The following is a 24,538-nucleotide window of genomic DNA, read 5'->3' as shown; positions in this document are numbered from 1 at the left end:
ATCCTCATCTCTTTCTTTTAATTAATTAAAAAGATAAAATAAATAATATTAATTGAACTACAATTAACTAAAGACCCAATTAAATAATTTAAAATCAAGCTCAAATATAAAGCCTAAATCTAAACTCATAAAATAGGCTCAATGGAAGGCATGCACAAAGTTAAGAGAAAGTAATTGGTAAAGTTATCACCGCTCAATCAAATATATCATTTAGGATAGAGAATTTATTATCATCTTTCACTTTAGTTTCTACAGCCAGAGGCAGAGGAAATGGGTGGCTGCGGGTGGCCACTGCCCCTAACTCGAAAAGTATATATTCAAAGAACTGTTCCATGAATAGTACTTTGTTTCTACTTTGTGAATCGACAAAGACCCACTTACACGAATATGTTGTTACACTTTCTATGTTATTGAAACGACCCGAAAATTTAATTTCGTAGAATTTTCATTTAAAAATTAAATTTTTTATTTCAACCAATGAGACCATACCAGCTAGTATTTTATTATTGCTAAACTGGACCCGTAAACCAATTTGATTTTTCAAAAAACTAAGCGAAAAACTCGAAAACCAAGCAAATTGAGCCAAATCATAGAATTAGACCAAATCGATTCGAATCGAACCGGAATGGTCTAGAAGCTTGAGAATTCTCCTTCTTTTCTTTTTTTTTTCTTTTTTCTTTTTTCTTTTCTTCTTCTTCCAGCAGCGTCGACCCACCCTCCCCTTCTCCTCCTCTCGTTTTTCCGACCGCCTGAGACCAGCGCCTCCTCGTCGTCGCCTCCTGGCCGCAGCAGCTCCGGCATTCCTTTCTCTCCCTCATTTCGTTTCTGGCGAACGCAGTCGTCACAGGGGACTCGATCAAGAAGTAGCGTCGCAACTCACTTCTCCGGTCTTCCAGCGACTGCAGCTTTCTTCAGTCAAGTCCAGCTTCGCCTCGCCGATGACAAAGCTCTTGTCTCTTTCTCTCCTTCTCTCTCGGCGGGTTCAGCAAAGCTAGCGTCGAAAGAAGCAGCACTTGGACAGGGATGATGCTGCCGATCCTCTTACCTTGAAATCTATGATTTCTGGCATGTTTTTGCGACAAGGTGAGGGATTTTTCAACCTTCCTCTCGATGATATGTGATCCCTTTCAAATTTAAATTAAAGGATTTGCTCATAAACCAATTCTTATGGAGAATTGAATCCCTAACTACTGTTCATGAGAATTAGCTTGGAGATTTTTTATATAAAAAAATTATATATGGAAGCTATAAATCGAATTCCTATATAGAAATAGCTAAATTATTAAGTCTATTATATATCTTTGTAAAGATATGATAATCCATTAGTATGACAGTATATTTTTAGCCGTTGGTTTGAGTTCTTAATATGTTATAAAGGGAACCTTGAATCTTGCCCTTTCAACTGAGCTATAAACTGAAAGTTCCATGTACAAATGAATCAATTAATTAGTTTAGTGCAGATTTTAGTGAAGGAATTACGAAATGTGTGAAATAGCAGCAGCCAGTTTAGCTATTCAATTGAATTACTGCTTTATTATGAATCAAAAGGATTTATAAATCAAGTCCTTGATGGGAAATGAGTTAATTTGTACCTTATATATGAGTTAGGTCGAGAACAACCTATTTCCCTTGGTGGGCAACAACTATTTTAAATAATTGATGTCATTTTAGATAAACTAACATACGAACTATTTTAAATATTAATGTTGGTTATTATTGATTATTGCTTGATAGCTATATTCTTGCTAAATAAATGATTCGATTCTAGACTTTGCCATAGACTAGAAATTATAACTTTATGTCATGGTGAAAAAAAAAATTATGAAGCTTTAGTTGGTATATGTTTAAAGTTGAGTTGAGTTACTTAGTAGGTGTATATATTAAAATTTAATTTAAATTAGCATTGGTTCTTAAAGGCTAGTATAGAATTTTAAACAAATGCATAAATAAATGTGGTTTATTCCTGAAGCAAGGATGATGAAGTAAAGGCATGATGAGGAGTTTTATAATGATTAGAGCCTAAGTAACTATCAAATGAGAGTAGTTGAATTTAACTTATCTATATAAGTTTGTCTATAATTTATTTATTTTGTAATTAGTTAAAGAACAATTAATAATATCATTGGAACATGCTTGGAGGTTATTATAATTTTGTAAATTAACTGGTGAATGTTGATATGGTTGTTTTGAAAGGAGGATGGGAATATAGCTGACTGATTGCCCGACGGATGAGCTGTGTGCATTGATTGATATATATATATATGATAATATTGTGATATTTGAGCAGGTAGATAGTTCAATTTTTAGGGGAGATGCTGCCGAAATTTCGATAGAACTTAGACTAGTTTTAGTTAATAATATAAAGTAATAGGTTTATTTAGAATAATTCTATAACTTAATACATAGTAAATAAAGTATTCTAATTATTTTACTATCACTACAAAAAAAACGGCATTTTGCGACCGACAAATCGGTCGCAAAATGCCAAAAAATCGGTCGCTAAATTCAATTAGCGACCGATCTGCGACCCAAACACTGCGGTCACAAATATTCTTGTCGCAAAATATTGTGCGACCGATTTTTTCCGTCGGTCGCAAATTTGCGACCGATTTTTCGATCGCAAAATTAAAAAATCGGTCGCAAAATTTGGTCGTGTTTTCATGTGGAAATGCTGTCGCAAATTAGTTGCAGAAAAAGTCTGTCGCAAATCGGTCGCAAATTGTTGTATTTTGTCTTTAATTTGACATTCCGCAGTTTACCATTCCTAGCTTTCTTTTTTCCTATTTTGTTTGTCATTTTAGAAGACTTATCTTCTTTTCCAACTTTATGCTTTTCACTATTATGAAAGCATTAATAATATATATTTACAGAACTGAGGATGGAGGAAATACTTGAATGGCTTTGCTATTTTTGAGACTTGTCAGATTATGTAGGAATAATTAATGAGGAAATTATTTGTTATACAGAGCAATAATCTGCATCTAACTATTCCTCATTAATTATTCCTACATAATCTGACAAGTCTCAAAAATAGCAAAGCCATTCAAGTATTTCCTCCATCCTCAGTTCTGTAAATATATATTATTAATGCTTTCATAATAGTGAAAAGCATAAAGTTGGAAAAGAAGATAAGTCTTTTAAAATGACAAACAAAATAGGGAAAAAGAAAGCAGGAAAGTGATAGGAATGGTAAACTGAGGGATGTCAAATTAAAGACAAAATACAAAAATTTGGAACTGGGTTAAGTAACTGTGTTACGACTAGTGACGGTACATTAATAACAGATGGACTAACCAGGCATTACTGGACATTAATTCAAAACATGTGAATCGAAATAATAAAATTCCATCAAAGTAACACAGTAATAAAACGTGATAATGTGGCAGCAATCACTTGTTCTGCTTAGCAGCAACAGTCCTCTGGACAGTTGAAACACCATCTACAAATTTCGTCCGAAAGAGGACATTGGCATTGTTGAACATGCCTTCTTTCAGTGAAACCACAATAAACTACAAGATAATTCAAAAGAGACAAGTGTAAGACAAAATATCCTAGCATATTATGCTTGAAAGCAAATTAAACATCGGGTGCCATCCCACCCCAAGCAATAACCAAAATTCACTTTAACTCCACATTTGCTGCTAAATTATTCCCTTTGCCACTAAGTGCATCAAAAGAAAATTATTTGACCTGGGAATGTGGAAAGTGAGCTTTGATCATTCTCCCTATGTTCTGTGTGTGGCATAAATCAAGAGCTGCATCAACCTGTCAAACGGCTCAACATTAAATCACTGGCAAATACATTCATGACAAAATTTTACTCCAAATTATGAAACCAATAGACACTAGAACCAAAAGTAGAGTTCATTTGAAGTAGTTTCAGTATAAAAAAAAATGGAAAAGCTTGGTATCAGCTTTTGCAAGATCCCAAATAATAAATGAAAAATCAACTAAACTATACCTCGTCCAAAATTAGAGAAAGGGCAAGCAGAGATCTTTAGCCTCCCCTAAAAAAATAATAATACACTACAAAAAAATCACCGATTTGCGACCGATTTTTGCGACCGCCTAAAATCAGTCGCAATTTTGCGACCGAATTGCGACCTATAGACAAACAATCGCTAATTATAGCGCTAAAAATTTCTGCGAGTTTGTTTTTCAGTTTGCGACTAGTGTACTACGGATTTGCGACCGATTTGCGACAACGTTTTTTCCGTCGCAAAATTGCGCGCTTCAAAATTAGGAATAAGTTCTGAGATCGATTTGCGACTGATTTGCAACCGATTTTTTGCGACCGACAGGTTTAGTCGCAAATCGGTCGCAATTTTATTGCGAAGTAAAACGACGTTGCCGAGTTAAAAAATTGCGACCGATATTAAGGACATTTGCGACCGACCAGTCGGTCGCAAATTTTAGGGCTTTAAATGCCAGACGCCCTCCTTCTTCTTTCTTCTTCTTTCTTTCTTCTTCTTTCTTTCTTCTACTCCTCCTCTCCTCTCCTCCTTTCGCAGCGCCACTCCAGTCCATCCTGACGCCGCTCCAGCCCGCCTGTCGTCGCCATCTCTGCTCCATTGCAACTCCGGTCACTCCATTGCTATTTGGACACAAGTTGAGGTAAGTCTTGCGATTTTTTTTTTTTTTTTTTGATTTTTTTTAGGGCACTAAATTAGGGGCGAATTGTTAAATATCTACCACTACCCATATAATTTTTTAGGGCAAAATATTAGAGCGCCCAAACGCACACCATGTTTTAGAGATGCCCAGCTGAATTGAACAAAAATACCTCAACAAAACCCTTTCATCTCTTCTCTTCGTTGTATTATCCTATCCTCTTCTCAGATTCAGCTGCATTCATCGGGTGAAGATTCACAAGTAATTACAATTTGATTTAATTTTTTCATTATTAAAAGTTGATTGACATCTCCTTGTTAATCATTCTGTAATTGTTATTTTTTATCTTTGTTTTTTTTTATTTTTAATTATCATGCCTTATTTGATCGAGACACTCTTATTCATCTTTCTCTTTACACGTTAAGGAGACCATAAATGGTAGCAAACTGTTTGTTGTGATTTTTTTTATTTGGAAAATCTGGTTTGGAAAATAGTAACTTATTTTCGCTAAATGATTATGAAGTTTTAACCAAATAGTAGTCTGTTTTCGTTAAATCAAAGTGTGTTTTAATGTTTTTAAATTCACTAATATAGAACAGGACAATTGGAATGGAGCAACCACCTGTTGTGCATCCTAGTGCGATCTCCATGTCCTATTATTTGTGAATATTGTTTTGCAAATTTTGTAGTATCATATATTGACCAATAAGAGTGGATATAAGTGAATATTAAAGTAGTTTTTTTAGGCTAAGTGCTATATTCTGGTCATACATTCAAAGACCATATCAATTATATTAGATGATTCAAAAAGCTTATTATGTATGATACATGTTTGAAGTAATAGTTTAGGACTTGAAAGATTTAGCTACAAGTGAAATTGCATGCAATTAGCACAAGAAATATGAATAAACTAAATAATTATTAGGGTCTAATTAGGGGCTAATTATACTCAGTACTGAAGAATTCTTCTATCCCCTATTTCTACCCTTTGATAAATACAAACAAAAGGATTAATTTTTATATGCAGATATTGGATCACAAATAAATCAAGTGAGAAAAATAAAACGTTAAATAATAAGACTAACATTGCATGGTAATGACATGATATAATCAACATGCAGTTTAGAATAGGAAAATATGTTATATTCAAATTAAAATTATTTGTAATTTACCAATGGCAGCAGATAAGGAGTTACAAAATAGAAAAAGAGTTGATGGACAAATTTAAAGTCAGTTTGAATAATGTGTCAATTTGCTTATACTTTGAAGTTAAAGTTGTAACTCTTTCCAATTAAAGTTGAACTATTTCCTAATCAATGGACCATTTATTCAAGTTTGTAGTTACTATTTTAGGATACAAAGATTAAAATTATGTTTACCATTAAATATGTAGCTCCAAGGTTGAAGTACTTTTCATTTTATTGTTATCTTCCCAATATGAGGTCTACTTATTGCTTTTTAGTTTCAAGCATTTGATATTTTACACTTGTTACAAGAGCTAATAATAAATCATACCTTTTACACTTGTTACATTTTGTATATATTGGGTTGTCTCTCTTGCTAATTATATGTTGGCAAAGGTAATGTGTACCGTGCTATCATCCGAGTATTTGTCAGAGTCATGAATAAGGTAATGCAACCTAAACTCATTATAACGAAGGGATGAATCACAGTAGTATATTTATCATATGTTAATGATAAATTTCTGTTACCCAAAATTATGACCGTTTAATGTCGCAATATAATTGTTGTTTGACAGTATGTGGAGCAGTTGTGGAAATTATTTTCGAGAAAAAATGATATTGCAATTGGGAACGTTGCGGAACTAGTGAATCCCTTCAGGTACCAAGTTCTGCAGTACCCAGCAATAATGAGCGGTGCAGTGAGCCATAGATGATTGACATGTTGAAGAGCCAGGTAAAGGATGTTGTCCCAAAAAAAAAAAAAAAGCAAATTGAAAGAGAAGATGAAAGTAACATCGGGTGACAATTTTTTTAAAAGAGGGGCCATGTCACCCTAATTTATAGGCTACAACATAAGGAGTTGGAATATGGTGCTGCAAAGCACTGTATTTGCAACTGTTATTAATGTAGAAGTGGAACATATTTTTCTGGGTGGCTATAATATATGTTGAATAAGTTCACTGATTTTAGTTTTTTTTTTTTTTTTTTTTTTTTTTTATGGAGTTGAGTTGGTTTTGATAGTGGTGTTCTTTTTAGTTTGTCATTTTGTTTTGTGACATTTTGTTACATTTTTATATTGTTTTTGAATTGCGTTTGTGATATATATATATATATATATATATATATATATATGTCAATTTTCACAGTTGCGAAAAAATTATGGTTTTATAATAATATTTATTTTTTTTAATTTTTTTTCAATTTTGCGACCGATTTGCGACCGATTAGCGACCACAAATAAAAATTTTAAATTTACAATTTGCGACCGATTTGCGAACGACTTGCGACAGAATTTTCTGCGACCATTTTGTGACCGATTTATCGGTCGCTAATTTGCGACTGACGAAAAAATCGGTCGCAAAATATTTTGCGACGAGCATATTTGCGACCAACAAATATCGGTCGCAAATCGGTCGCTAATTGAATTTAGCGACCGATTTTTTGGCATTTTGCGACCGATTGGTCGGTCGCAAAATGCCGTTTTTTTTGTAGTGATAATAAAAATAATAATAATTTTGACTCCCCTAAAAAAATTCTAATCGCAACTCAACCATATACAAAATAAATTAATCGCAACCATATACAAAATTCTAACAACAATATACAAAATCAACTATAAATTAATATAATAAAAAACAAATAAATTCGAAAAAAAAAATTCAAAAAATTAATCGCAAAATAAAACTAACCTCAGATTGTTTCGAAACAGAGTGACCGGAGTGCAAAGGGAGCGAGGCTGGCGGCGTCAGGCAGGCTGGAACGGTGTCAGGAAGGGCCGGAGCGGCGCTGCGGACGGAGGAGAGGAGAGGAGAAGGAGAAGAGAGAAAGAAGAAGAAAGAAAAAAGAGAGGGTGCGGCGTTTAAAGCCCTAACTTTTGCGACCGAAACATCGGTCGCAAATTTTATAACTATCGGTCGCAATTTTTAATGAGCCGACGTCGTTAGACTAAGGACGATATTTGCGACCGATTTGCGACTAAATAAATCGGTCGCAAAAAATCAGTCGCAATTTAGTCTCCAATCGGTCTCAGAACTTTGCCCCATTTTTTACGCGCGAAATTTTGCGACAGAAAACCTCTTAGTCGCATATCGGTCGCAAAATCGGTCGCACATCCGTAGTACACAGGTCGCAAATCATTAACCATTCTCGCGGGAATTTTCAGCGCCAAAATTTGCGACCGATGGCTTATAAGTCGCAAATCAGTCGCAAAACTGCTACCGATTTAGGTCGGTCGCAATTGAGTGTTTTTTTTGTAGTGTATCATCACTATTTACTTAATTATTCAATTACTTATTTATTTTCATTGTTATTGTTTATTTTCATTATTATTATTTATTCTATCATTGTTGTTTATTGTTAATACTATTTATTTATTTGCATTTGAGTATGAATGTCTAATTGTGTATTGCATTCCGATGTTTAACTTTGCAATATTTCTGCAATTAATTGCAATGCTTGATTAGTTGTGATGTGACAATGCCTTGCTTTGTTTGTGTGGAATTGGGATGAAGTGGGTCACCATGGGTTTGTGAGACTGTTTCTGTTATACGGATCCTGATTCTGATTCTGTTATATCCTGATTCTATTATATGGATCCTGATTCTGTTTCTGTTAGCCGGGTAAATGGGAGATCGGCGCCCCCGTGTGCACCTACCGTTACCGTTATTGTTTTTAATATTCATCAAAGTACTGTAGATAATTTTTGCTTTTATTCACCTATTTTTTTTTGGGGGGCGGGGTGTTAAATTTTTAATTCTCTAATGGTTAGGAAAGTTAGTTTTTAGCTGGAAAAGTTAAAGTATACCTTATTTGATTTTAATTTCATATTATTAGTTCTTTCAATAATCAAAGAAACTATAATGGAGCTCGTCAAATTCTCTTTAGAGGCATCATAAGAAAAGCATTATATGAATAGAATTTCCTAAAGTAATTAATATTTAAGGTTATGATTGAATGTTATAGTACAAATTATTGGCTCGGTAAAAATTAAGTAGAAGTTTTTTTTTCTAATTTTAGAATAAATCGATAATAGTTCATAGGATCAATACAATGCCCCCATTGAGCTGCTAGTTGTAAGTCAAATACTTTGTGTGAAAGCAAATTATAGGTAATGTACTTCTGTACAATCTAGCAGTGTAAATTATTTTTGAAGGCAAGCGCCTTGGTTTAATGCATTTAGGAGTTGAGAGTGTTTGTTTGTATGTAATGAAGCGCTATTATAACTCTATTATTGGATAAATTTCAGCCTTTAAACATGTCCAATTTACTTTTTGAACCATCAAGAAGGATCACTTATGTCTTGAGGAGTGGCTAAAATTCCAACGATATAGAAATTCAGTGTATTTTGGAACTATTTTTTAGTCTTTTAAATTCAAAGGTTTATATTTTCTATTATTTTTTTATTACTCCACTGCTCTCAATTAAACAGTTGAAAACTACGTATTCCACTCAAGAAGTATCCCAGATTTCAAGTTTGTCCAACAAAAATTTTACCACTACCAGTTTTAGAAAACTATTTATATAAATTGTATAATAGAATTTTTTTTTTATTACCAATATGATTAGGCATAATGAATTTTGATTGACAAGCAGTGGAAAGATAGAACTTGATGCACCTGTTACATAATTAGTGCAACATTTGTTACTAATATAAAGACCTTCAAACTCCAATTTTGAAATATAATTTGTAGTTTTGACAAATTTTTCATGATTTAGTTTTTTACCTTTGTCATAATTGATAGTTATTTTTCTTTTTTCCTATTCTAGCTTAAGAGCCATATGTCCTTGCAATTTCAAACCTCATTATCTTTTCGTGCTTAAGATAAGAAAATATATTCTCCCTTCATCCAAAAAAAATAATCCCACTTCCATAACAGGTGTCCCAAAATAATAGTCTCATTTTCATTTTTGGAATGTTTTTTTTTTTTTTTTTTTGGTTAATTTTCCTATAATACTCTTATAATATAATTTGTGCCAATAATTAACATACATGGAATTACTAAATGTTTAGCCAAATAGTCTAATTTAAGTAATCATACTAAACTTTGATACCTCAACCATCATCCTATTTAATGCTCCAATTCTTTATTTATGTTTTAAAAATGAAAAGAAACATTTCATATCATATCATATTCTTCCTATTTTCTCTCACAATATAATGGATATAAATATAAGTAATTAAAACATGTGCAGGATATTAATTTTCTATTGAAAAACTCCATAAACAATTCTGAAATTTAAATTATCAAAAATTAATAATATAGGGGTATATATGGAAAATGAAGGATAAATTTTATGATTGAACTAATTTAATTACTCATTTTTTAATCTGTGTGAAAAAATGCGGAATTATTGACAATGGAAAACAAATTTCTTTTTGGAGTGATCCTTGGCTGTTTGACATTCCTATATGTGCAGTTTATCCTAGGTTTTTTAGATTAGCCTCTAATAAAAGGGAAAAGATTTGCAATTGTGGATATTTCACTAACGGAAGATGGAGTTCGGAAATATCTTGGATTCGTGATCTTAGGAGCTTTGAAGAAGTGTATTGGCAGCAACTAAAAGCAAATCTAAATGGAGTCTCGGTTCTAATTCGCATGGAGGATAGAGTAATCTGGTCCTTCGATAAAAAAGGTACGTTTTCAGTTAAATCTTTGAATTCTTCAACAGAGAATAAAGAGATAGATGTGGGTAATGTGAGATTTAATCTGAATGGACTATGATCTTCTCTTATTCCAGCCAAAATCGCAATTTTTGCTTAGAAAAGTTTTCTAAATAAAATACCTTGTAAAGTAAATTTATTTAGAAGAAATGACTTTCAAAATGTTGATGCATGTGTATGCTTTCTTTGTAATTTGGAACATGAAACTGTAGATCACTCTTTATTGATGTGCGAGGTTGTTCGAAAAGTCTGTATGTCTATTTTTAAATGGTGGAATGTGATGGGAGTACTTCCTAAAAATTTAGTTGAGTTAAGTTGGAAATGGGAGAGCTTTCTTCGTCAAAAGAGAACCTACGACATTTGGAGCTTGTTGTTTATAGCATATGGTTAACACAGAATAAGTTGATTTTTTCCAATGTTAGGGAGGAAGTAGATATAGTAGTTGATAACATTAAATTCAAAAGTTTTGAAATTATAAAAGCAAGGTATCCTTTCCTACCATTTTGTTTGAGTGATTGGAGCATGTTTCCTTTACTTGTGTGTAGTAATGGATTAAAGAATATTAACGAAGATGTGAATTATGTTGTACACTCTAATTGGGAGAATTATTGTGAAGAAAAATTGAAATTTAATATTGATGGTGTTGCAAAAGGGAAACCCGGCCCCGCTGGCATTGGAGGTGTTCTAAGAAATTCTTTGGGTTGGATTGTCTGTGTTTTTTATCAGTCTATTGGCATTTTAGACTTCAATGAAGCTGAATTTTTTTGCTACTTTTAATGTTGTGAATTTGTTCTTTGCATCAGAATTTAAGAACACACCATTAATTATTGAGTCGGATTCTAGGAATGCAATTGGGTGGATTATTCAAAAAAGTAATCATCCTTTGAGGTTTTGGGAGAATTTTAATAATTTTGTTAGTATAATAGCATAACTAAATTCAGTAGAGTTCAAGTATGTAAGTCGATCGTGTAATCATTTTGCAGATGTACTGTCAAAAAAGGGTATTGATACTACTTTTTTTTTGAAGAGAGGTATTGATACTACTTCTCCCTTTGTTGCTTGGATACATTAATGCTTTCTTTTTTCAGGTTGGCTGCAAACTACCTTTATTACCAGTCTTTTTTCTGCTTTTTCTCATCTCAAGAAATGGCATTCAATAGGCCGGCTTCGTTTTATTGGCTCTTTCTTTTGTTGCTTTGCTTTTATGTTAGTATGGGATGTTGGTTAGCATTTTTGATTTTTTGTTGTACCATTATTGGTGAGCATTGACGTTTTGACCAAGTTTTTTTACTTAAAGTTATTCAAGTTAGGTTGGGTGTATGTGGGGGGCCTATTGGCTCGGTTTAGTACTTAGATAAAATAAATTTCTTTTAGACATTATAAGTTAATGAAATAAATTTATTTGCTGATAAAAAAAATTATTACCACTTGCGCATCAACCTCATCTTCTTCACATACATTATTATATCCAGCTTCATGGCTATTTTTAAAATTGACTTTAAATTCACAGTTTGCTTCAATTTCTTCATGTTCAACATTTAAAACAAATTCAACATTCAAACCAATTTCATCATCACTACTATCAAATGTATTATGCAGAAACCTCTACCTACATTTTTAATGAGTTGTATAAAATCAATTATGGCGGTCGAAACAATAAAATAACTTCTTGCTTAGAATTGGCGGGTTCTTTACATTTTATTTATTTTTATAAAAAAAAAAAATGGTATTGATTAATATCAATAGCAAATAAATGTTAAACAAATTAGTAATTAAAGTCGAATTTTAGCTTTCCAATTTTGTTCCCTTTTTATTCAAATAAAACTTATCAATTTAGCATCGGTCTAAAACCTTTTAAAATTCCAAAAAAACAGAAATTTAACATTAAACTATTATTAATTAATATTATAATATAAAGAAGTATGTAAATATATAATGTTTAATATTAGGATAAATTATTATTATATCCCTATACATATTAAAATACATCTAATTTATCTCTACTTTTCTAGAAATGCGTTTTGAAGTCCATATCTTTTGTAACGATGGTTAAAGGAGAGAGACTAAAACTTTTATACCTAATACACCCTTAAAAATTATTCCATTTTCATCCCAATCTCTCCTCTCTTCCTAATCTCTCGCCCTCACTTAAAACCTTAGCTATCATCTCTCAAGCAAATTTGTACACAAACTCTATCGATTATGGTTTTCTATTTTTAATGCTTATTTCTTTTTCCAGCCACGGCGTTGATGAGTCTTTGCTTGCTTAAGTGTCTCCATTAAAGCAACTGAGATAGTGGGTCATGGTCTAGGTTAGATTGCAACTCTTTATCAATGCTTGGCAATCTCACTCCTTGTCTCATTACTTCCCCTTTTTCCTTTTGTTTCCCTGAAAACTGACAAGTCAAACACAAAAATAATAATAATCAGATATGTGAGTGCTATTTTATATTTTCTAGAAGCTTAAGCATAAAAAAAATAAAAATAGAAGTAAATATATACAAAACAATATATTGCAGACCATTTAATAAGCCACAATGATGATAAATTTTTCCAGATTTCAAAGCTTTATGGTAATGAAATCTGACTTTGGATCCAAAAAATTAAAATTATTTAAAATATGATTGTATATGTTTATTTTTTGTTGCGATCTAAGTGGGAGAATATACTTATAGTTTGTAAATACTATCTTCATTTTATAATACTTGTCACATTTGGAATTTCACGTCTCTTAAAAAAACCATTAAATTTGTCTAAATTATAATAAATTATTGAGTAAATTGACTATATTATTCTTAATTTAATACTAATTCTATAAGAAAATCATTAAATTGAAGTAATAATTATTGGTCACATATAAAGGATAAACATGGAAAAAAAATATTTATTACTCTTTGAAACTACAAATGTGACAAGTATTTTGCAACAAACTATTTTCTTAAATATGATAAGTATTATGGAATGGAGATAATAGATTCTTATTTTGAGAATAATAGAATTGATGACCTAAAAAATATGGTTGAATTTATAAATTCTTTAAAAATTTTGTTTTTTGGGTTGAAGTTGAAGGTTTTGTTTTTGGTCTATTTGGTTGGTTTATGAGAAAACAAAAGAAAAAAAATTAAGAGACGGGAAAATTGCATTTTTAATTTCCTTTATTGCTTACCATTCGTTAAGATGTGAATAATTTTTTTTTTTTTTTTGGCTTGATTGGATGAATCTAGAGTCAAAATGGTGGAATTTTGTTTTCCTCTATTTTTGCAAATTTTCAAGGGAGAGAGGTTTGGATGATTTGATATAAAATGAAAATGTGAAAGAAATATAAAGAAATTATAACTTTTGACTAGACATTACCGGCAAAAAATGAGTTTTTTGGACGGAAGTACCTATTAGTTTAACTATTGAAAAGGTATGGACTTCAAAAAGCATTTTATAAAAGGAGGGATGGAGTCGCTTTATTTCAATACATAGTGGGACATAATAGTAATTTTCCTTCATATTATGTTCAAATCAATAAAAGCGCGACTAGTTAACTTCAATAACTCCTAAAATCTAAATTTATATTTGGGTTGAATTCTAAATATTAAATTTTGAATCAATAATTTATTGAGCTGAATAATTAATAAGTGGTATGAAAAATTAATCATTCAATGATTAAGAAGTGGTATATGATATTATTTAATTATTACAATACAATTGCAATTTTGTATTTTTATCCAATAAGTTAAATAAAGTATTGAATCAATTTTAAAAATAAACTTCTTCATTTAGATAAAATTTAACAAAATTTTAAATAACTTATTGCTTCAGCTTAAATAAACAAATTTATTTCATTTATCTCAATGAAAAAGCTTAGATCAAATAAGTTTTCAATAAAATAAATAATGAATGATCATTGTGTTGTGTCAAAAAAAATGGTTAATTATAAATTTAGTGTCTGAACTTCCCTCAAAAAAATTATTTTAGTGTCTTGATGGAAAACATTTTCAATCTAGTGTTTTTTACCTATGTGGCAAGCCGGAAATACAATTAGGATGATAGGTAGCTGGGTTGGATTTTCAAACTCAAACCCATTAAAACCAAAAGCAAATCAAGAATTGTGTGGTTCAGATTGAAATGAATTCGAGGTGAACTAAACTAAGAAATACAATCACCGTTAAGTTTCAAAAGAGGACCAGAAATGTAGACCATAGAGTTCTCCATAGCACCCCATTAGCAAAGAGTGTGATTTTATAATTAATAGTAAAAAGCACCCCATTAACAAAGTGTGTGATTTTATAATTAATAGTAAAAGCAATTGTTTAGCATGATAATTATGATGAATATTTAGTAAACTTAAAAGGAAAGGGTTGGTTAATGGTTATGGGATCGGTGTGTGGTGGTGCGGCGCTGTAGCTTCTGCCCACCCAACCACACCAAACTATCGGATTCTATTTTTCTTTTTTTTTTTTAGGGATAATGTTATTATTGGTGCCTGAATTTGTCTTTTTTTTTTTTTTCTATTTTGATGTTTGAAAAAAAATAGTGAGAATTGTGTGCCTAAACTTACATTTTTTTCAATTTGGTGTCTCCTGATGAAGTGAACAGCCAGATTGTCTGATAGGACGAAGTGGATCCATATATACCTACATGTCTGCTTATATGGCTGACTTTTAATCCATGTGAGTTGTCCAACATGGAAAATATGGTTAAATTACCGATTTAACCTCATTAACCTCAGGTCAAACACTTACTTTATGCAATCCCTAACTAATTCACAATCTAAATCCCTAACTAATTCGAGATCTAAAAATGAGAAACAACATTAAGAAATTAAATTGGAATTTAACGAAATGCATTCTTAAAAATGCACTTAAAATAGTTTAGTAGAAAAAAGAACAAGATTCTCTTTTCTTAGCAATTAATGATCCAAAAAGGAAAAAAAGAAAAAAAAGGAAACAGCTAAAAGAAAATATTAAGTTACATTAGTAAAAGTATGTGGCATTACGTTTAATAATCTGTTTAGCTGCTGAGAATTTGGTGTTTTAGATTCTAAAGTACTTAAAAAAGGCAAATTTATATTTTCTTTTTGTTTTTTAAGGAAACCAATATGGTAGTCAGTGGAGTTGTAGAAACTTTACCTGCGAAGAATCTAAGCTTAGGAAGAGGGAAAAGAAAGTGGGACAAAGCACTGCAATGATGTCGTTGGGAGAAGAGAAGAGAAGAGGATTGAGTCTGTAAGCAGAGCAAGAAGATAAAAGAAATGGGCTGGAGAGAGCCCTATTCTTGATACTATTATCGTCAATGGCAGAGAATTGATAAACCCCAATAAAAAAGGAGGAGATGCAATGGGGTTTTAGAGGCAGAGAAAGAGCGGAATAAGAGACGAAGTGGGAGATGACAATGGATTTTATTTTATTTTTGTTTATTTATGCAACAATAGTGAATTTTTCTTTTATAAATTATTACATAAGTAAACAAAATAGTGACAATTAAGGGATAAATAGGTAATTTAATCATATTTGCCATGTTGGACATTTGGCATGGATTACAAGTCAGCCATATAAACAGACACGTAGGCATAAGTGAGCTCCGCTTCATCACATTAGACAATCCGGCTGTTCTTTTCATTAGGAGACACTAAATTAAAAAAAAAAAATACAAGTCTGGACACTCAATTGTCACTATTTTCCATTTAGACACCAAAATAAAAAAGGGATAAATTCAGGCACCAAAAATAACATTATCCTTTTTTTTATTGTTAACAAAGATATCCTAATGTCAAAATTCATCTTAATGACAATTTGATCAAGGTAAAACATATCGCAATGACAATCAGATGCCAGAGAACTTCTGCATCCTGCTAATCAAACTAGAAAATAGGTCATAACAGAAAAACAAGAACTAGAGTTTTACCACCTTCGCCTATTGGAATAGGAAGAACTAGCACCAACACAACACAACCATCTCCGTCCTTTCTCAGCAGATTATAAATGAATGAGTTTTGATTGAGATATTTCTCTGTTTTTTCAATATATAGCTTTCAATCCTTAAATCCCTAAAACAAAACGATGAAAACTGTTGTTGATCGGTTCACTTTCCTCAACAATATATATTAGGGGCAATTAAGTTATTTCAATCTTTATCTATCCACTTTATTAACTGCATAATCCGACGTGGCCTGCCAATTCAGAGCTTAATTAACAAATTTTAAAATGTCAAATGAGTCTGCATCTCTTAGTTATAATTCCGACATATCACGTAATCGGACCTCTTAATTATAATTCCGACATATCACGTAATCGGACGACACTAAATTGAAAAAAATTAATGGATACAAATACTTAATTACAAAAATTTTTCGTTAAAACACCGAAATAGAATTTTTTAGGAAGTTCGACACCAAATTTATAATATCCCAAAAACAAAAAACAAACAAAAAGAAAAGTACATTGATAAGGGATTCCGGGTTGCTTCAAAACGACAGGTAATATTGCCGCTTTACTCAACCCACCCTTAACCAAAGCAGTTGCACCGTCTCGTTCCCTTGACCAATGACCAATCTTAGAAAACGGGTCTCACCTAAAACCCTGAAACTTTGTGCCTCTCTTCTCTCCGCCGCGTTTCAAAGCTGATCTCTCTTCGCCGCCTCACCGATCAAAGGAATTCATAATACTTAGTTTGGAACATTAATTACTTATAGGGGAATTGGACGAGGATTTTCGATATCTCCTGCAGTTGAAACACCGAAATGCTTGAAGCTGTTTACAGGAACAGCTCAATCGAGTGGAAACCATCTCCAGTTGTAGCCTTAGCCACCAGTGCAGACGACTCACAGGTCGCTGCCGCTCGTGAGGATGGTTCACTTGAGATTTGGCTGGTCTCTCCTGGCTCCGTTGGTTGGCACTGCCAACTGGTACTTTTCACTGTAACTATATCTTATATGAAGTGTTTGTCTAGTTCATTTTTGTTAATTAGTTGATTTTTCTGATTGATTTTGTATATAGAGTATTCATGGAAAGCCTGATTCAAGAGTTTCCTCGCTTGTGTGGTGTCGAGTAGGCACGGAAGAATTGCCTTGTGGCAGATTGTTCTCATCTAGTATTGATGGTTCAGTTTCAGAGTGGGATCTCTTTCACTTGAAGCAGAAGGTGAAAAAAATTTTCTTTTTTTAAATATTTTACTTATTGTATTTAGTAACACCCAATCTTTTGCATTAGCAGTATTATGTTTGCTATTCCAAACATCTGGTATTTCTTAGTAGACAGTAGCTGATTTTGTTTTAAGCTATTTGGTTTATGATGTCCAAGTTCAAAAAAAGTATTGGAAGAGCAATTGTTATGCTATATTTAAGTCCCCATGTAATGCGACAGATGTTTCTATAATCTTGATTACTCATTGAATAAGCTGTATTCTTTATGCGCATACACCTGCAGACTGTCCTAGAGTCCATTGGAGTCTCAATTTGGCAGATGGCTGTGGCACCCTCTAGCAATACACCTTGTGAAAAGGATATTGAGGCCAAGCATCTTGGAAATGGATTTAGTGATAAGAAGAATGATACTGATGATCAGCAATCCAGTGAGAGTGGTGATGATTCTGACTCGGATGAACTTCATGAGCAATTTGCTATTGAGGATCCACGTGTAGCGATTGCTTGTGATGATGGCTGTGTGCGGATATACACTATTCCTGACTCAGATGAGTTAATATACAATAAGACGTTGCCTAGGGTCAGCGGTGAGATATCTTCACCAATCTGGCTTCTCTTTTGTGTCATTGATTTTTCCTTTTAGATGAAGAGCCTTTTTGCTTTTATAATTATTTGCAGGACGTGTTTTAAGTGTGACATGGAGTTCTGATGCAAGTAAGATATATTCAGGGAGTAGTGATGGGTGAGTTTTACATAAGAGTAATTATGTGCTGCAAAGCTCTCGGTATTCAGATGCATTCACTTAGCTATTAGTTTCGGCAGAGTTGCAAAAATTTGTAACTCTTGCAGTAGAGCAACTTCTTCCTTTTATTTTAAATGTATGTTATCTTATGGTGTTAGGCTTCTTGCAGATTTGTTAGGTGTTGGGATGCTAAAATGGGTCATGAGATATACAGGATTACAGTTGGGCTTGGTGGCTTGGGTAGTGGACCTGAACTTTGTGTGTGGTCTTTACTTGCTCTCAGGTAGAAATGGAAGCATTTGTATATGTACCATTTGACTTTGTATGTTGATATCCAGGTCAATATATATTTTTCTGCACTGCTGATGATCAATGATTGTCAATTTCAGATGTGGGACCCTTGTTAGTGCAGACAGTACTGGTAGTGTTCAGTTTTGGGACTCTCTGCATGGGACTCTATTACAGGTGCATTCTTCTCATAAGGGTGATGTGAATGCGCTGGCAGCTGCACCTAGTCATAACAGGGTGTTCTCCGCTGGATCTGATGGCCAGGTACAGGTTTTGTTTTACAGGTTTCTTCTTGTAGAACTGTTGTTTTAAGAAATGCTACCAACATTGGTTATCTAGCTTATAACTTCTACCCTTGTATTATCACAGAACATTCTTTAAGTTTAGTAGATGTGCTAGAAAAACTGTATTCTAGCATTATATGCTTCACATTTTCATGTTAGTTGGGAATGGAGTTAACTATCCTGCTAAAATTTACATTGCTTCTATTTGTAGGTCATTCTTTATAAGCTTTCTAGTGAGACAGTTGGATCTAGTGATGATGTGTCTGCTAAAATGATGAAGAAATGGGTTTATGTTGGTTATGTAAGAGCTCATACACATGATGTTAGGGCGTTGACAGTGGCAGTACCAATCAGTCGGGAAGGTCTGTAACAGATGTTAATTTATGTGTTTTAATACTTATAGTACTTCTCTTGGTGCAAATGCATTCTAGAATCTGCATCCTTGACTCGTGCATAGTTACTTGCCCTTTTTTGTTATTGATCTAGATCTTTCTCGGTCATTTAAACTGTGTATAAATGGCAGATGCATTGCCTGATGAAGGGGTGAAAAGAATTCGCAGTAGGAAGAGGCCAATTGAATTTAGTTACCGTAAGTGGGCTCATCTGGGTGTTCCCATGCTTATCTCTGCTGGTGATGACACAAAGCTCTTTGCCTATTCTGCCAAGGAATTCACCAAGTTCTCTCCTCATGATATCTGTCCTGCACCACAGAGAGTACCAATTCAGTTGGTTCTTAATACTGTATTCAACCAGAATTCTTTGCTTCTAATTCAGGGTTCTTATTGGTTAGATATTCTCTGTGTTCGCATGAAAGGTGGAGCCATGCCAGATACTTGTCCTGGTCCTTCGAGAGGCCAGGCAAATACAGATTTACTAGCTCGAATTAAAACCAAAGCATCTCGGAAGATCATATGCAGTGCCATTTCTAATTCAGGGAAGCTATTTGCTTATTCAGATCATGTTAAACCCAATCTATTTGAGTTGAAGAAACACGGTGGCAAAACTACATGGACTGTTAATAAAAAGCAACTCCCACAGAACTTACCATATGCACATTCCATGGTTTTTAGTTCTGATTCTTCACGGTTGATGATTGCAGGGCACGATAGAAGAATCTATGTAAGCTCTGATATTTAATTTTTGTTTCATTGTCTGTTCTTTTTTGTGTGATTAATTTCATAATTTTCACTACTGTTATATGTTGTGACATGGATAAAGAAAACTTGAAATTCTAAGTAGCTGTTTTTATAATGAAAATGTTCCCATCTTATTGTGGGACATGGATCTTAATTGGCAATATGATGCTACCCTTTCTTTAATTTGGAGTAAAAAATTGTGCAATTGTTCATTATAGGAGTTCTACCAAGTACCAACTTGTTATAGCGTAGACATGAATATGAACATAAGAACAGAATTTGAACAGAATTTGAAGAAGTGCATGAGCATTAAGTACTCCCATTTTGCTATTATGGAAACTGTATATATATATATATATATATATATATATATATAATTTTTAATAGGGTACTCTCTACTCTGGTGCATAAGTGATCCTGTTATTAATGTAAATCATGATGCATTATTTTAGTATTGCTATTTCCTTTCTGTCTTTTTCCCTAGTTAAAAGTTTCAGGGCGCATGAAGTTTGCTTGAGTTTGTTTTTCTAACCCTTTTCCTGGTACAGTGTTGTGACTACTATTTTTCCAGGATTTTGTTGTAAATTGTAAGATTTGAAATCTATGATACTGATTGCATGCTGCTATAACCCAAATCTCCTTTTTCTGTATTTTTCCTTCCCATAGCTTAAAATATAATAGTTTTTTTACCATTTTTTATGAACTATCATGTTGATTTTTATTGTTTTCAGACAGTCTAGATATTCTCAATTTCTAGAGGCTTGGTTTTAGATACCATCTTTCTCATTTACATAAATTGCTGCAGGTTGTGGATGTGAGCAGCTTACAACTAGTGCATTCTTTCACGCCTCGGCGTGAGGACTATGATGAGGAATTACCTCCAACTGAACCTCCTATAACTAAAATGTTTACCAGTGGTGATGGGCAGTGGTTAGCTGCCATCAATTGCTTTGGAGATCTCTATATATTTAATCTGGAAACGCAAAGGTATCTAAGCATACTTTTCCATGCAATGATCTATATTTATTAAATTATTATTATATAGTGTTATCTGAAACATGATCATGGTTTTTGCATACTGTCATTATTTTTTTTTTATCTCTGATTGTTTAGACATCATCCTCAATTGCACATTCAGAGATTTTTTATTTGAATGGATGCTGGTCTTAGGAGCTTTTATGTATTGTTTAGTTCAATTGAGTGTTATAAAGTCTGTTATATACAGGCTCTAATGAACTTTTCAAGATTTGTTCAAAAATTGTGATTTAATCCTAATTTTTCAACTATTGATGCAAATGTGGTCATGTTATGTAGACCCTCATATGGTCGGATAAATTTCACCCGGCATACCTAAACTGTAGATCCTATTTCAGTGGCATACCTAGAATTCAATTTGTTACACAAAAATATATCAACTTTAATTAGTGTTACAAAAAAAAGGCATCAGGCCAATTTACCGGTGATTTTAAGCCGGAATTCTGATGTGGACTGTCAAGGCATCTAAATTAGCTGAAAATGCCACATAATCTTGCCACATCAGCTTTGTCACAAAATTTTCTCTCTCCTGCCCATTGAATACTGGTGCCCGTTTCTCTTCCTTGTCTTCTTCTCTTTCTATCTATACTATGTTGTTGCATCACTAATTGAACAGAATTCACCAAACGATAAAACTAAACAATTCCAGAAAATTGAACAACAAAATGAACAGAAAATCCATATAGAAAGCACACTTGTTCTACTACTTTCAAATATCACGCCTTTAATCAAAGAAATCAATGGCTCCAATTGAATCTGAGCCTCTCTGCATGTGCGACACAAGGAGCTTGTGTTACGGTTACTGATGTTCCCTTATCACCAGACGGCCTAATCCCTTCACGAAATGGCTTATCCGAAAACGACAACACATCTGTAGTAGAAGATCTTCGTGGCCGGCTTGCCAAAACTGAGGCTCAGCTGGAGTGAGCTAGGGCTCGAGAAGATAAGCTCAGTTGCCGGCGAAGGTTTCTTGAATCATACCTCAGCAAAGGTGTCACAAGCAGCAAGAACACATCACTCGCCTCTTAATAATTGTCAGTGATTTAACTAATACTTAATAATTGTCGGTGATGTAACTAATACTCTTCTCAGATTATGGCTTCTTGGAACCAGAACAAACCTCCTCAAAGTCCTTCCTCTATAAGACTTGATTTTACTGCTGAGAAAAGTAACTAAACTAAAATGAAATTTGGATCTAAAAAGTTGGACTTCTGTCTGGTATTTTATTAATATGGAACGTCAATTTGTAGAAAGATGGTTTGGGGTCCTCTGGCAGCGATGGTGGTTGGTGAGGTTGCTGGCAGCTGTGGATGAAGACGCTGAGTGTTCATAAGCTAGGGCATCAGTTTAAGGGAAAAGATATGGCATAAGAGAGAAAATTGTGATCTTAGGGAATTGTGTGCCAAAGCTGATGTCGCATTTTCAACTAACTTAAATGCTTTTTGACAGTTCACTTCAGATTTCCAGCTTAAAATCACTGGTAAATTGGTCTGATACCTTTTTTTTTGTCGCACTAATTAAAGTTCATATATTTTTGTGTAACAAATTGAATTCTAGTCATGCCACTGAAATAGGGTCTAGAGTTCAGGTATGTCGGGTGAAATTCACTCCATATGCCGTGGTTTGTAAGTGTGATGCATTGATGGTGGAGGGTGCTGGATAGGGAAAAGGTAGACCTAGAACCATACGGAGAGAAGTTGTCTCAAGAGATCTACTACTTCTTGGAAGTATTCATATACCTGACTCTAACTAGTTTGTGATTTGATGCAAATGATTGATTTCTCTGGTGAAGAAATGGTTTTTGTAGACTGGAAAAGTTTGAGGTACTTCTTATCCACTTGTGAAAGAGCCTAGGAGCTTTTTTGATTGTCCACGATTCATTAGAAACCTTTTGATATTTGGGACAAATTGCTTAGAATGGTGAAGGGATTGAGTGAGAGTAACTGTGAGGTTTGGATGCTTATTTCAACTTAATACTTTAATTGATTATTCAAAATGATTTACTGTTTTGCAATATTTTATTCTTGTGGAACAGGCAGCATTGGTTTATATCAAGATTGGATGGTGCCTCTGTTACAGCTGGTGGTTTTCCTCCTCAAAATAACAATGTGCTTGTAATCACAACGTCTTCAAACCAGGTCTATGCATTTGATGTGGAGGCAAAACAGTTAGGAGAATGGTCTATTCGGCACACATATGTTCTGCCAAAGAGATACCAAGAATTTCCTGGGGAGGTTATTGGGATGTCATTCTTACCTTTGTCAAGTCCGCCATCTGTTATTGTTTATAGTGCCAGGTGCTGCTTTTTTCTTACTAGATTGCTTTTATGTCATTGCACAGGTGGATTATTTTAATATCTTCTATGGTCAAGGCGGATAACAAGAAATATAGAAAATATCATTTTCTGTCTACTTTGGAAGAATACATTTTCATTATTTTTCTATGTAATTAAAAGATAAAACCATTGCTTATATTTTTATTGTGTTGTAGGGCTATGTGCATGATTAACTTTGGGATGCCAGTGGATGGAGAAGAGGACAATGATTTAGTAAATGGTTCATTTTCTCCAATGAAGAAGTTACGGAACAGTCTTATTAATGGGAGACTGAAACGTAAGTTGAAAGAGTGTCAAACAGAGGCTAAACATCAAAAAAATTTTGAATTTCTTGCTTTCAGAGATCCTGTTTTGTTTATTGGAAACCTTTCTGAAAATTCTATCTTGATCATAGACAAACCATGGATGGATGTGGTTAAAACTTTCGATGCCCCTCCTGTACACAGACATATATTTGGCACATAACTGCTCTACCAATGCTTGTTTATGGCATTAGACAGAGATTGCAAATGTGGCAAGTGATCCCACAATTTTGACAATACATTAAAGATTTTTTTGATACGAGATGGGGTTGAAGAGTTTGAGTGAGGGGATCAAAAGAATGTTGTCAATTGTATTCCTAAAATAATCGCTGACCTGTTAAAGTAGTTTTTGTTTTTTTAGTCTTGCCAGAGTTTCTTCTTCACCTTGTTCAAATTCATGTCTTTGATCTGTAAGTGGATAGATTCAGTCAAGTAGTAAAATCTTTGTTCTCCTCCTCTTGCTGTCTTTTCTATTTTCTTTGTTCTATTTATTATCAGAATATGTAAAGAAAGCCTATTCAGCTAGAAATATGCATATTTTATTGGTCTGTGTTTTAAGTATGCAGGTTAGCTCAAATTTGTGTTTGTGGTTTCCAAGTGTTTATTACATAAGAGAGAATTCTTGGGTCATCGCTTTGCTTGAGTAGAAGTTATGTGTTTGCTCACTGCTTACATAAGACGGTGGAGATTGACCTCTTTTACTAAACAGATGCATGCCCATTGGATTATTAACCTAATGACTAACAGCATCAATTTGGTCGAATAATCAGGCTGTGAGCTTGATCCAATTGGCAATTCTATTCAATGTTTTGTTTCATCGTACAAGGTA

General features: G+C 33.3%; 1 protein-coding gene and 1 long non-coding RNA gene across 2 annotated transcripts; both read left to right on the top strand.

Moving 5' to 3' along the window:
• The first annotated feature begins 267 nt into the window (after nucleotides 1-267).
• On the top strand, nucleotides 268-6,763 carry LOC149493612 (uncharacterized). The gene is made up of 2 exons (XR_016322598.1): nucleotides 268-1,083; nucleotides 6,371-6,763. It is a non-coding gene; the product is annotated as an uncharacterized LOC149493612 (long non-coding RNA).
• A 10,200-nt stretch (nucleotides 6,764-16,963) lies between these two features.
• On the top strand, nucleotides 16,964-24,165 carry LOC105635476 (WD repeat-containing protein PCN). The gene is made up of 11 exons (XM_012218544.4): nucleotides 16,964-17,350; nucleotides 17,442-17,585; nucleotides 17,871-18,174; nucleotides 18,266-18,329; nucleotides 18,499-18,612; nucleotides 18,719-18,881; nucleotides 19,113-19,263; nucleotides 19,425-20,020; nucleotides 20,843-21,024; nucleotides 23,108-23,368; nucleotides 23,563-24,165. Exons 1-11 carry the CDS (start codon nucleotides 17,186-17,188, stop codon nucleotides 23,870-23,872), a joined length of 2,454 nt encoding a protein of 817 aa, XP_012073934.3. The 5' UTR covers nucleotides 16,964-17,185; the 3' UTR covers nucleotides 23,873-24,165.
• The last annotated feature ends 373 nt before the right edge of the window (nucleotides 24,166-24,538 follow it).

This window comes from Jatropha curcas, chromosome 9 (assembly GCF_041381405.1).
Source record: "Jatropha curcas cultivar XTBG-Jc1 chromosome 9, XTBG_Jcur_1.0, whole genome shotgun sequence".
In the NCBI taxonomy this organism is placed as follows: Eukaryota; Viridiplantae; Streptophyta; class Magnoliopsida; order Malpighiales; family Euphorbiaceae; genus Jatropha; species Jatropha curcas.
The sequence above is the reverse complement of the archived record's forward strand: the minus strand, read 5'-3'. Positions and strand labels throughout refer to the sequence as shown.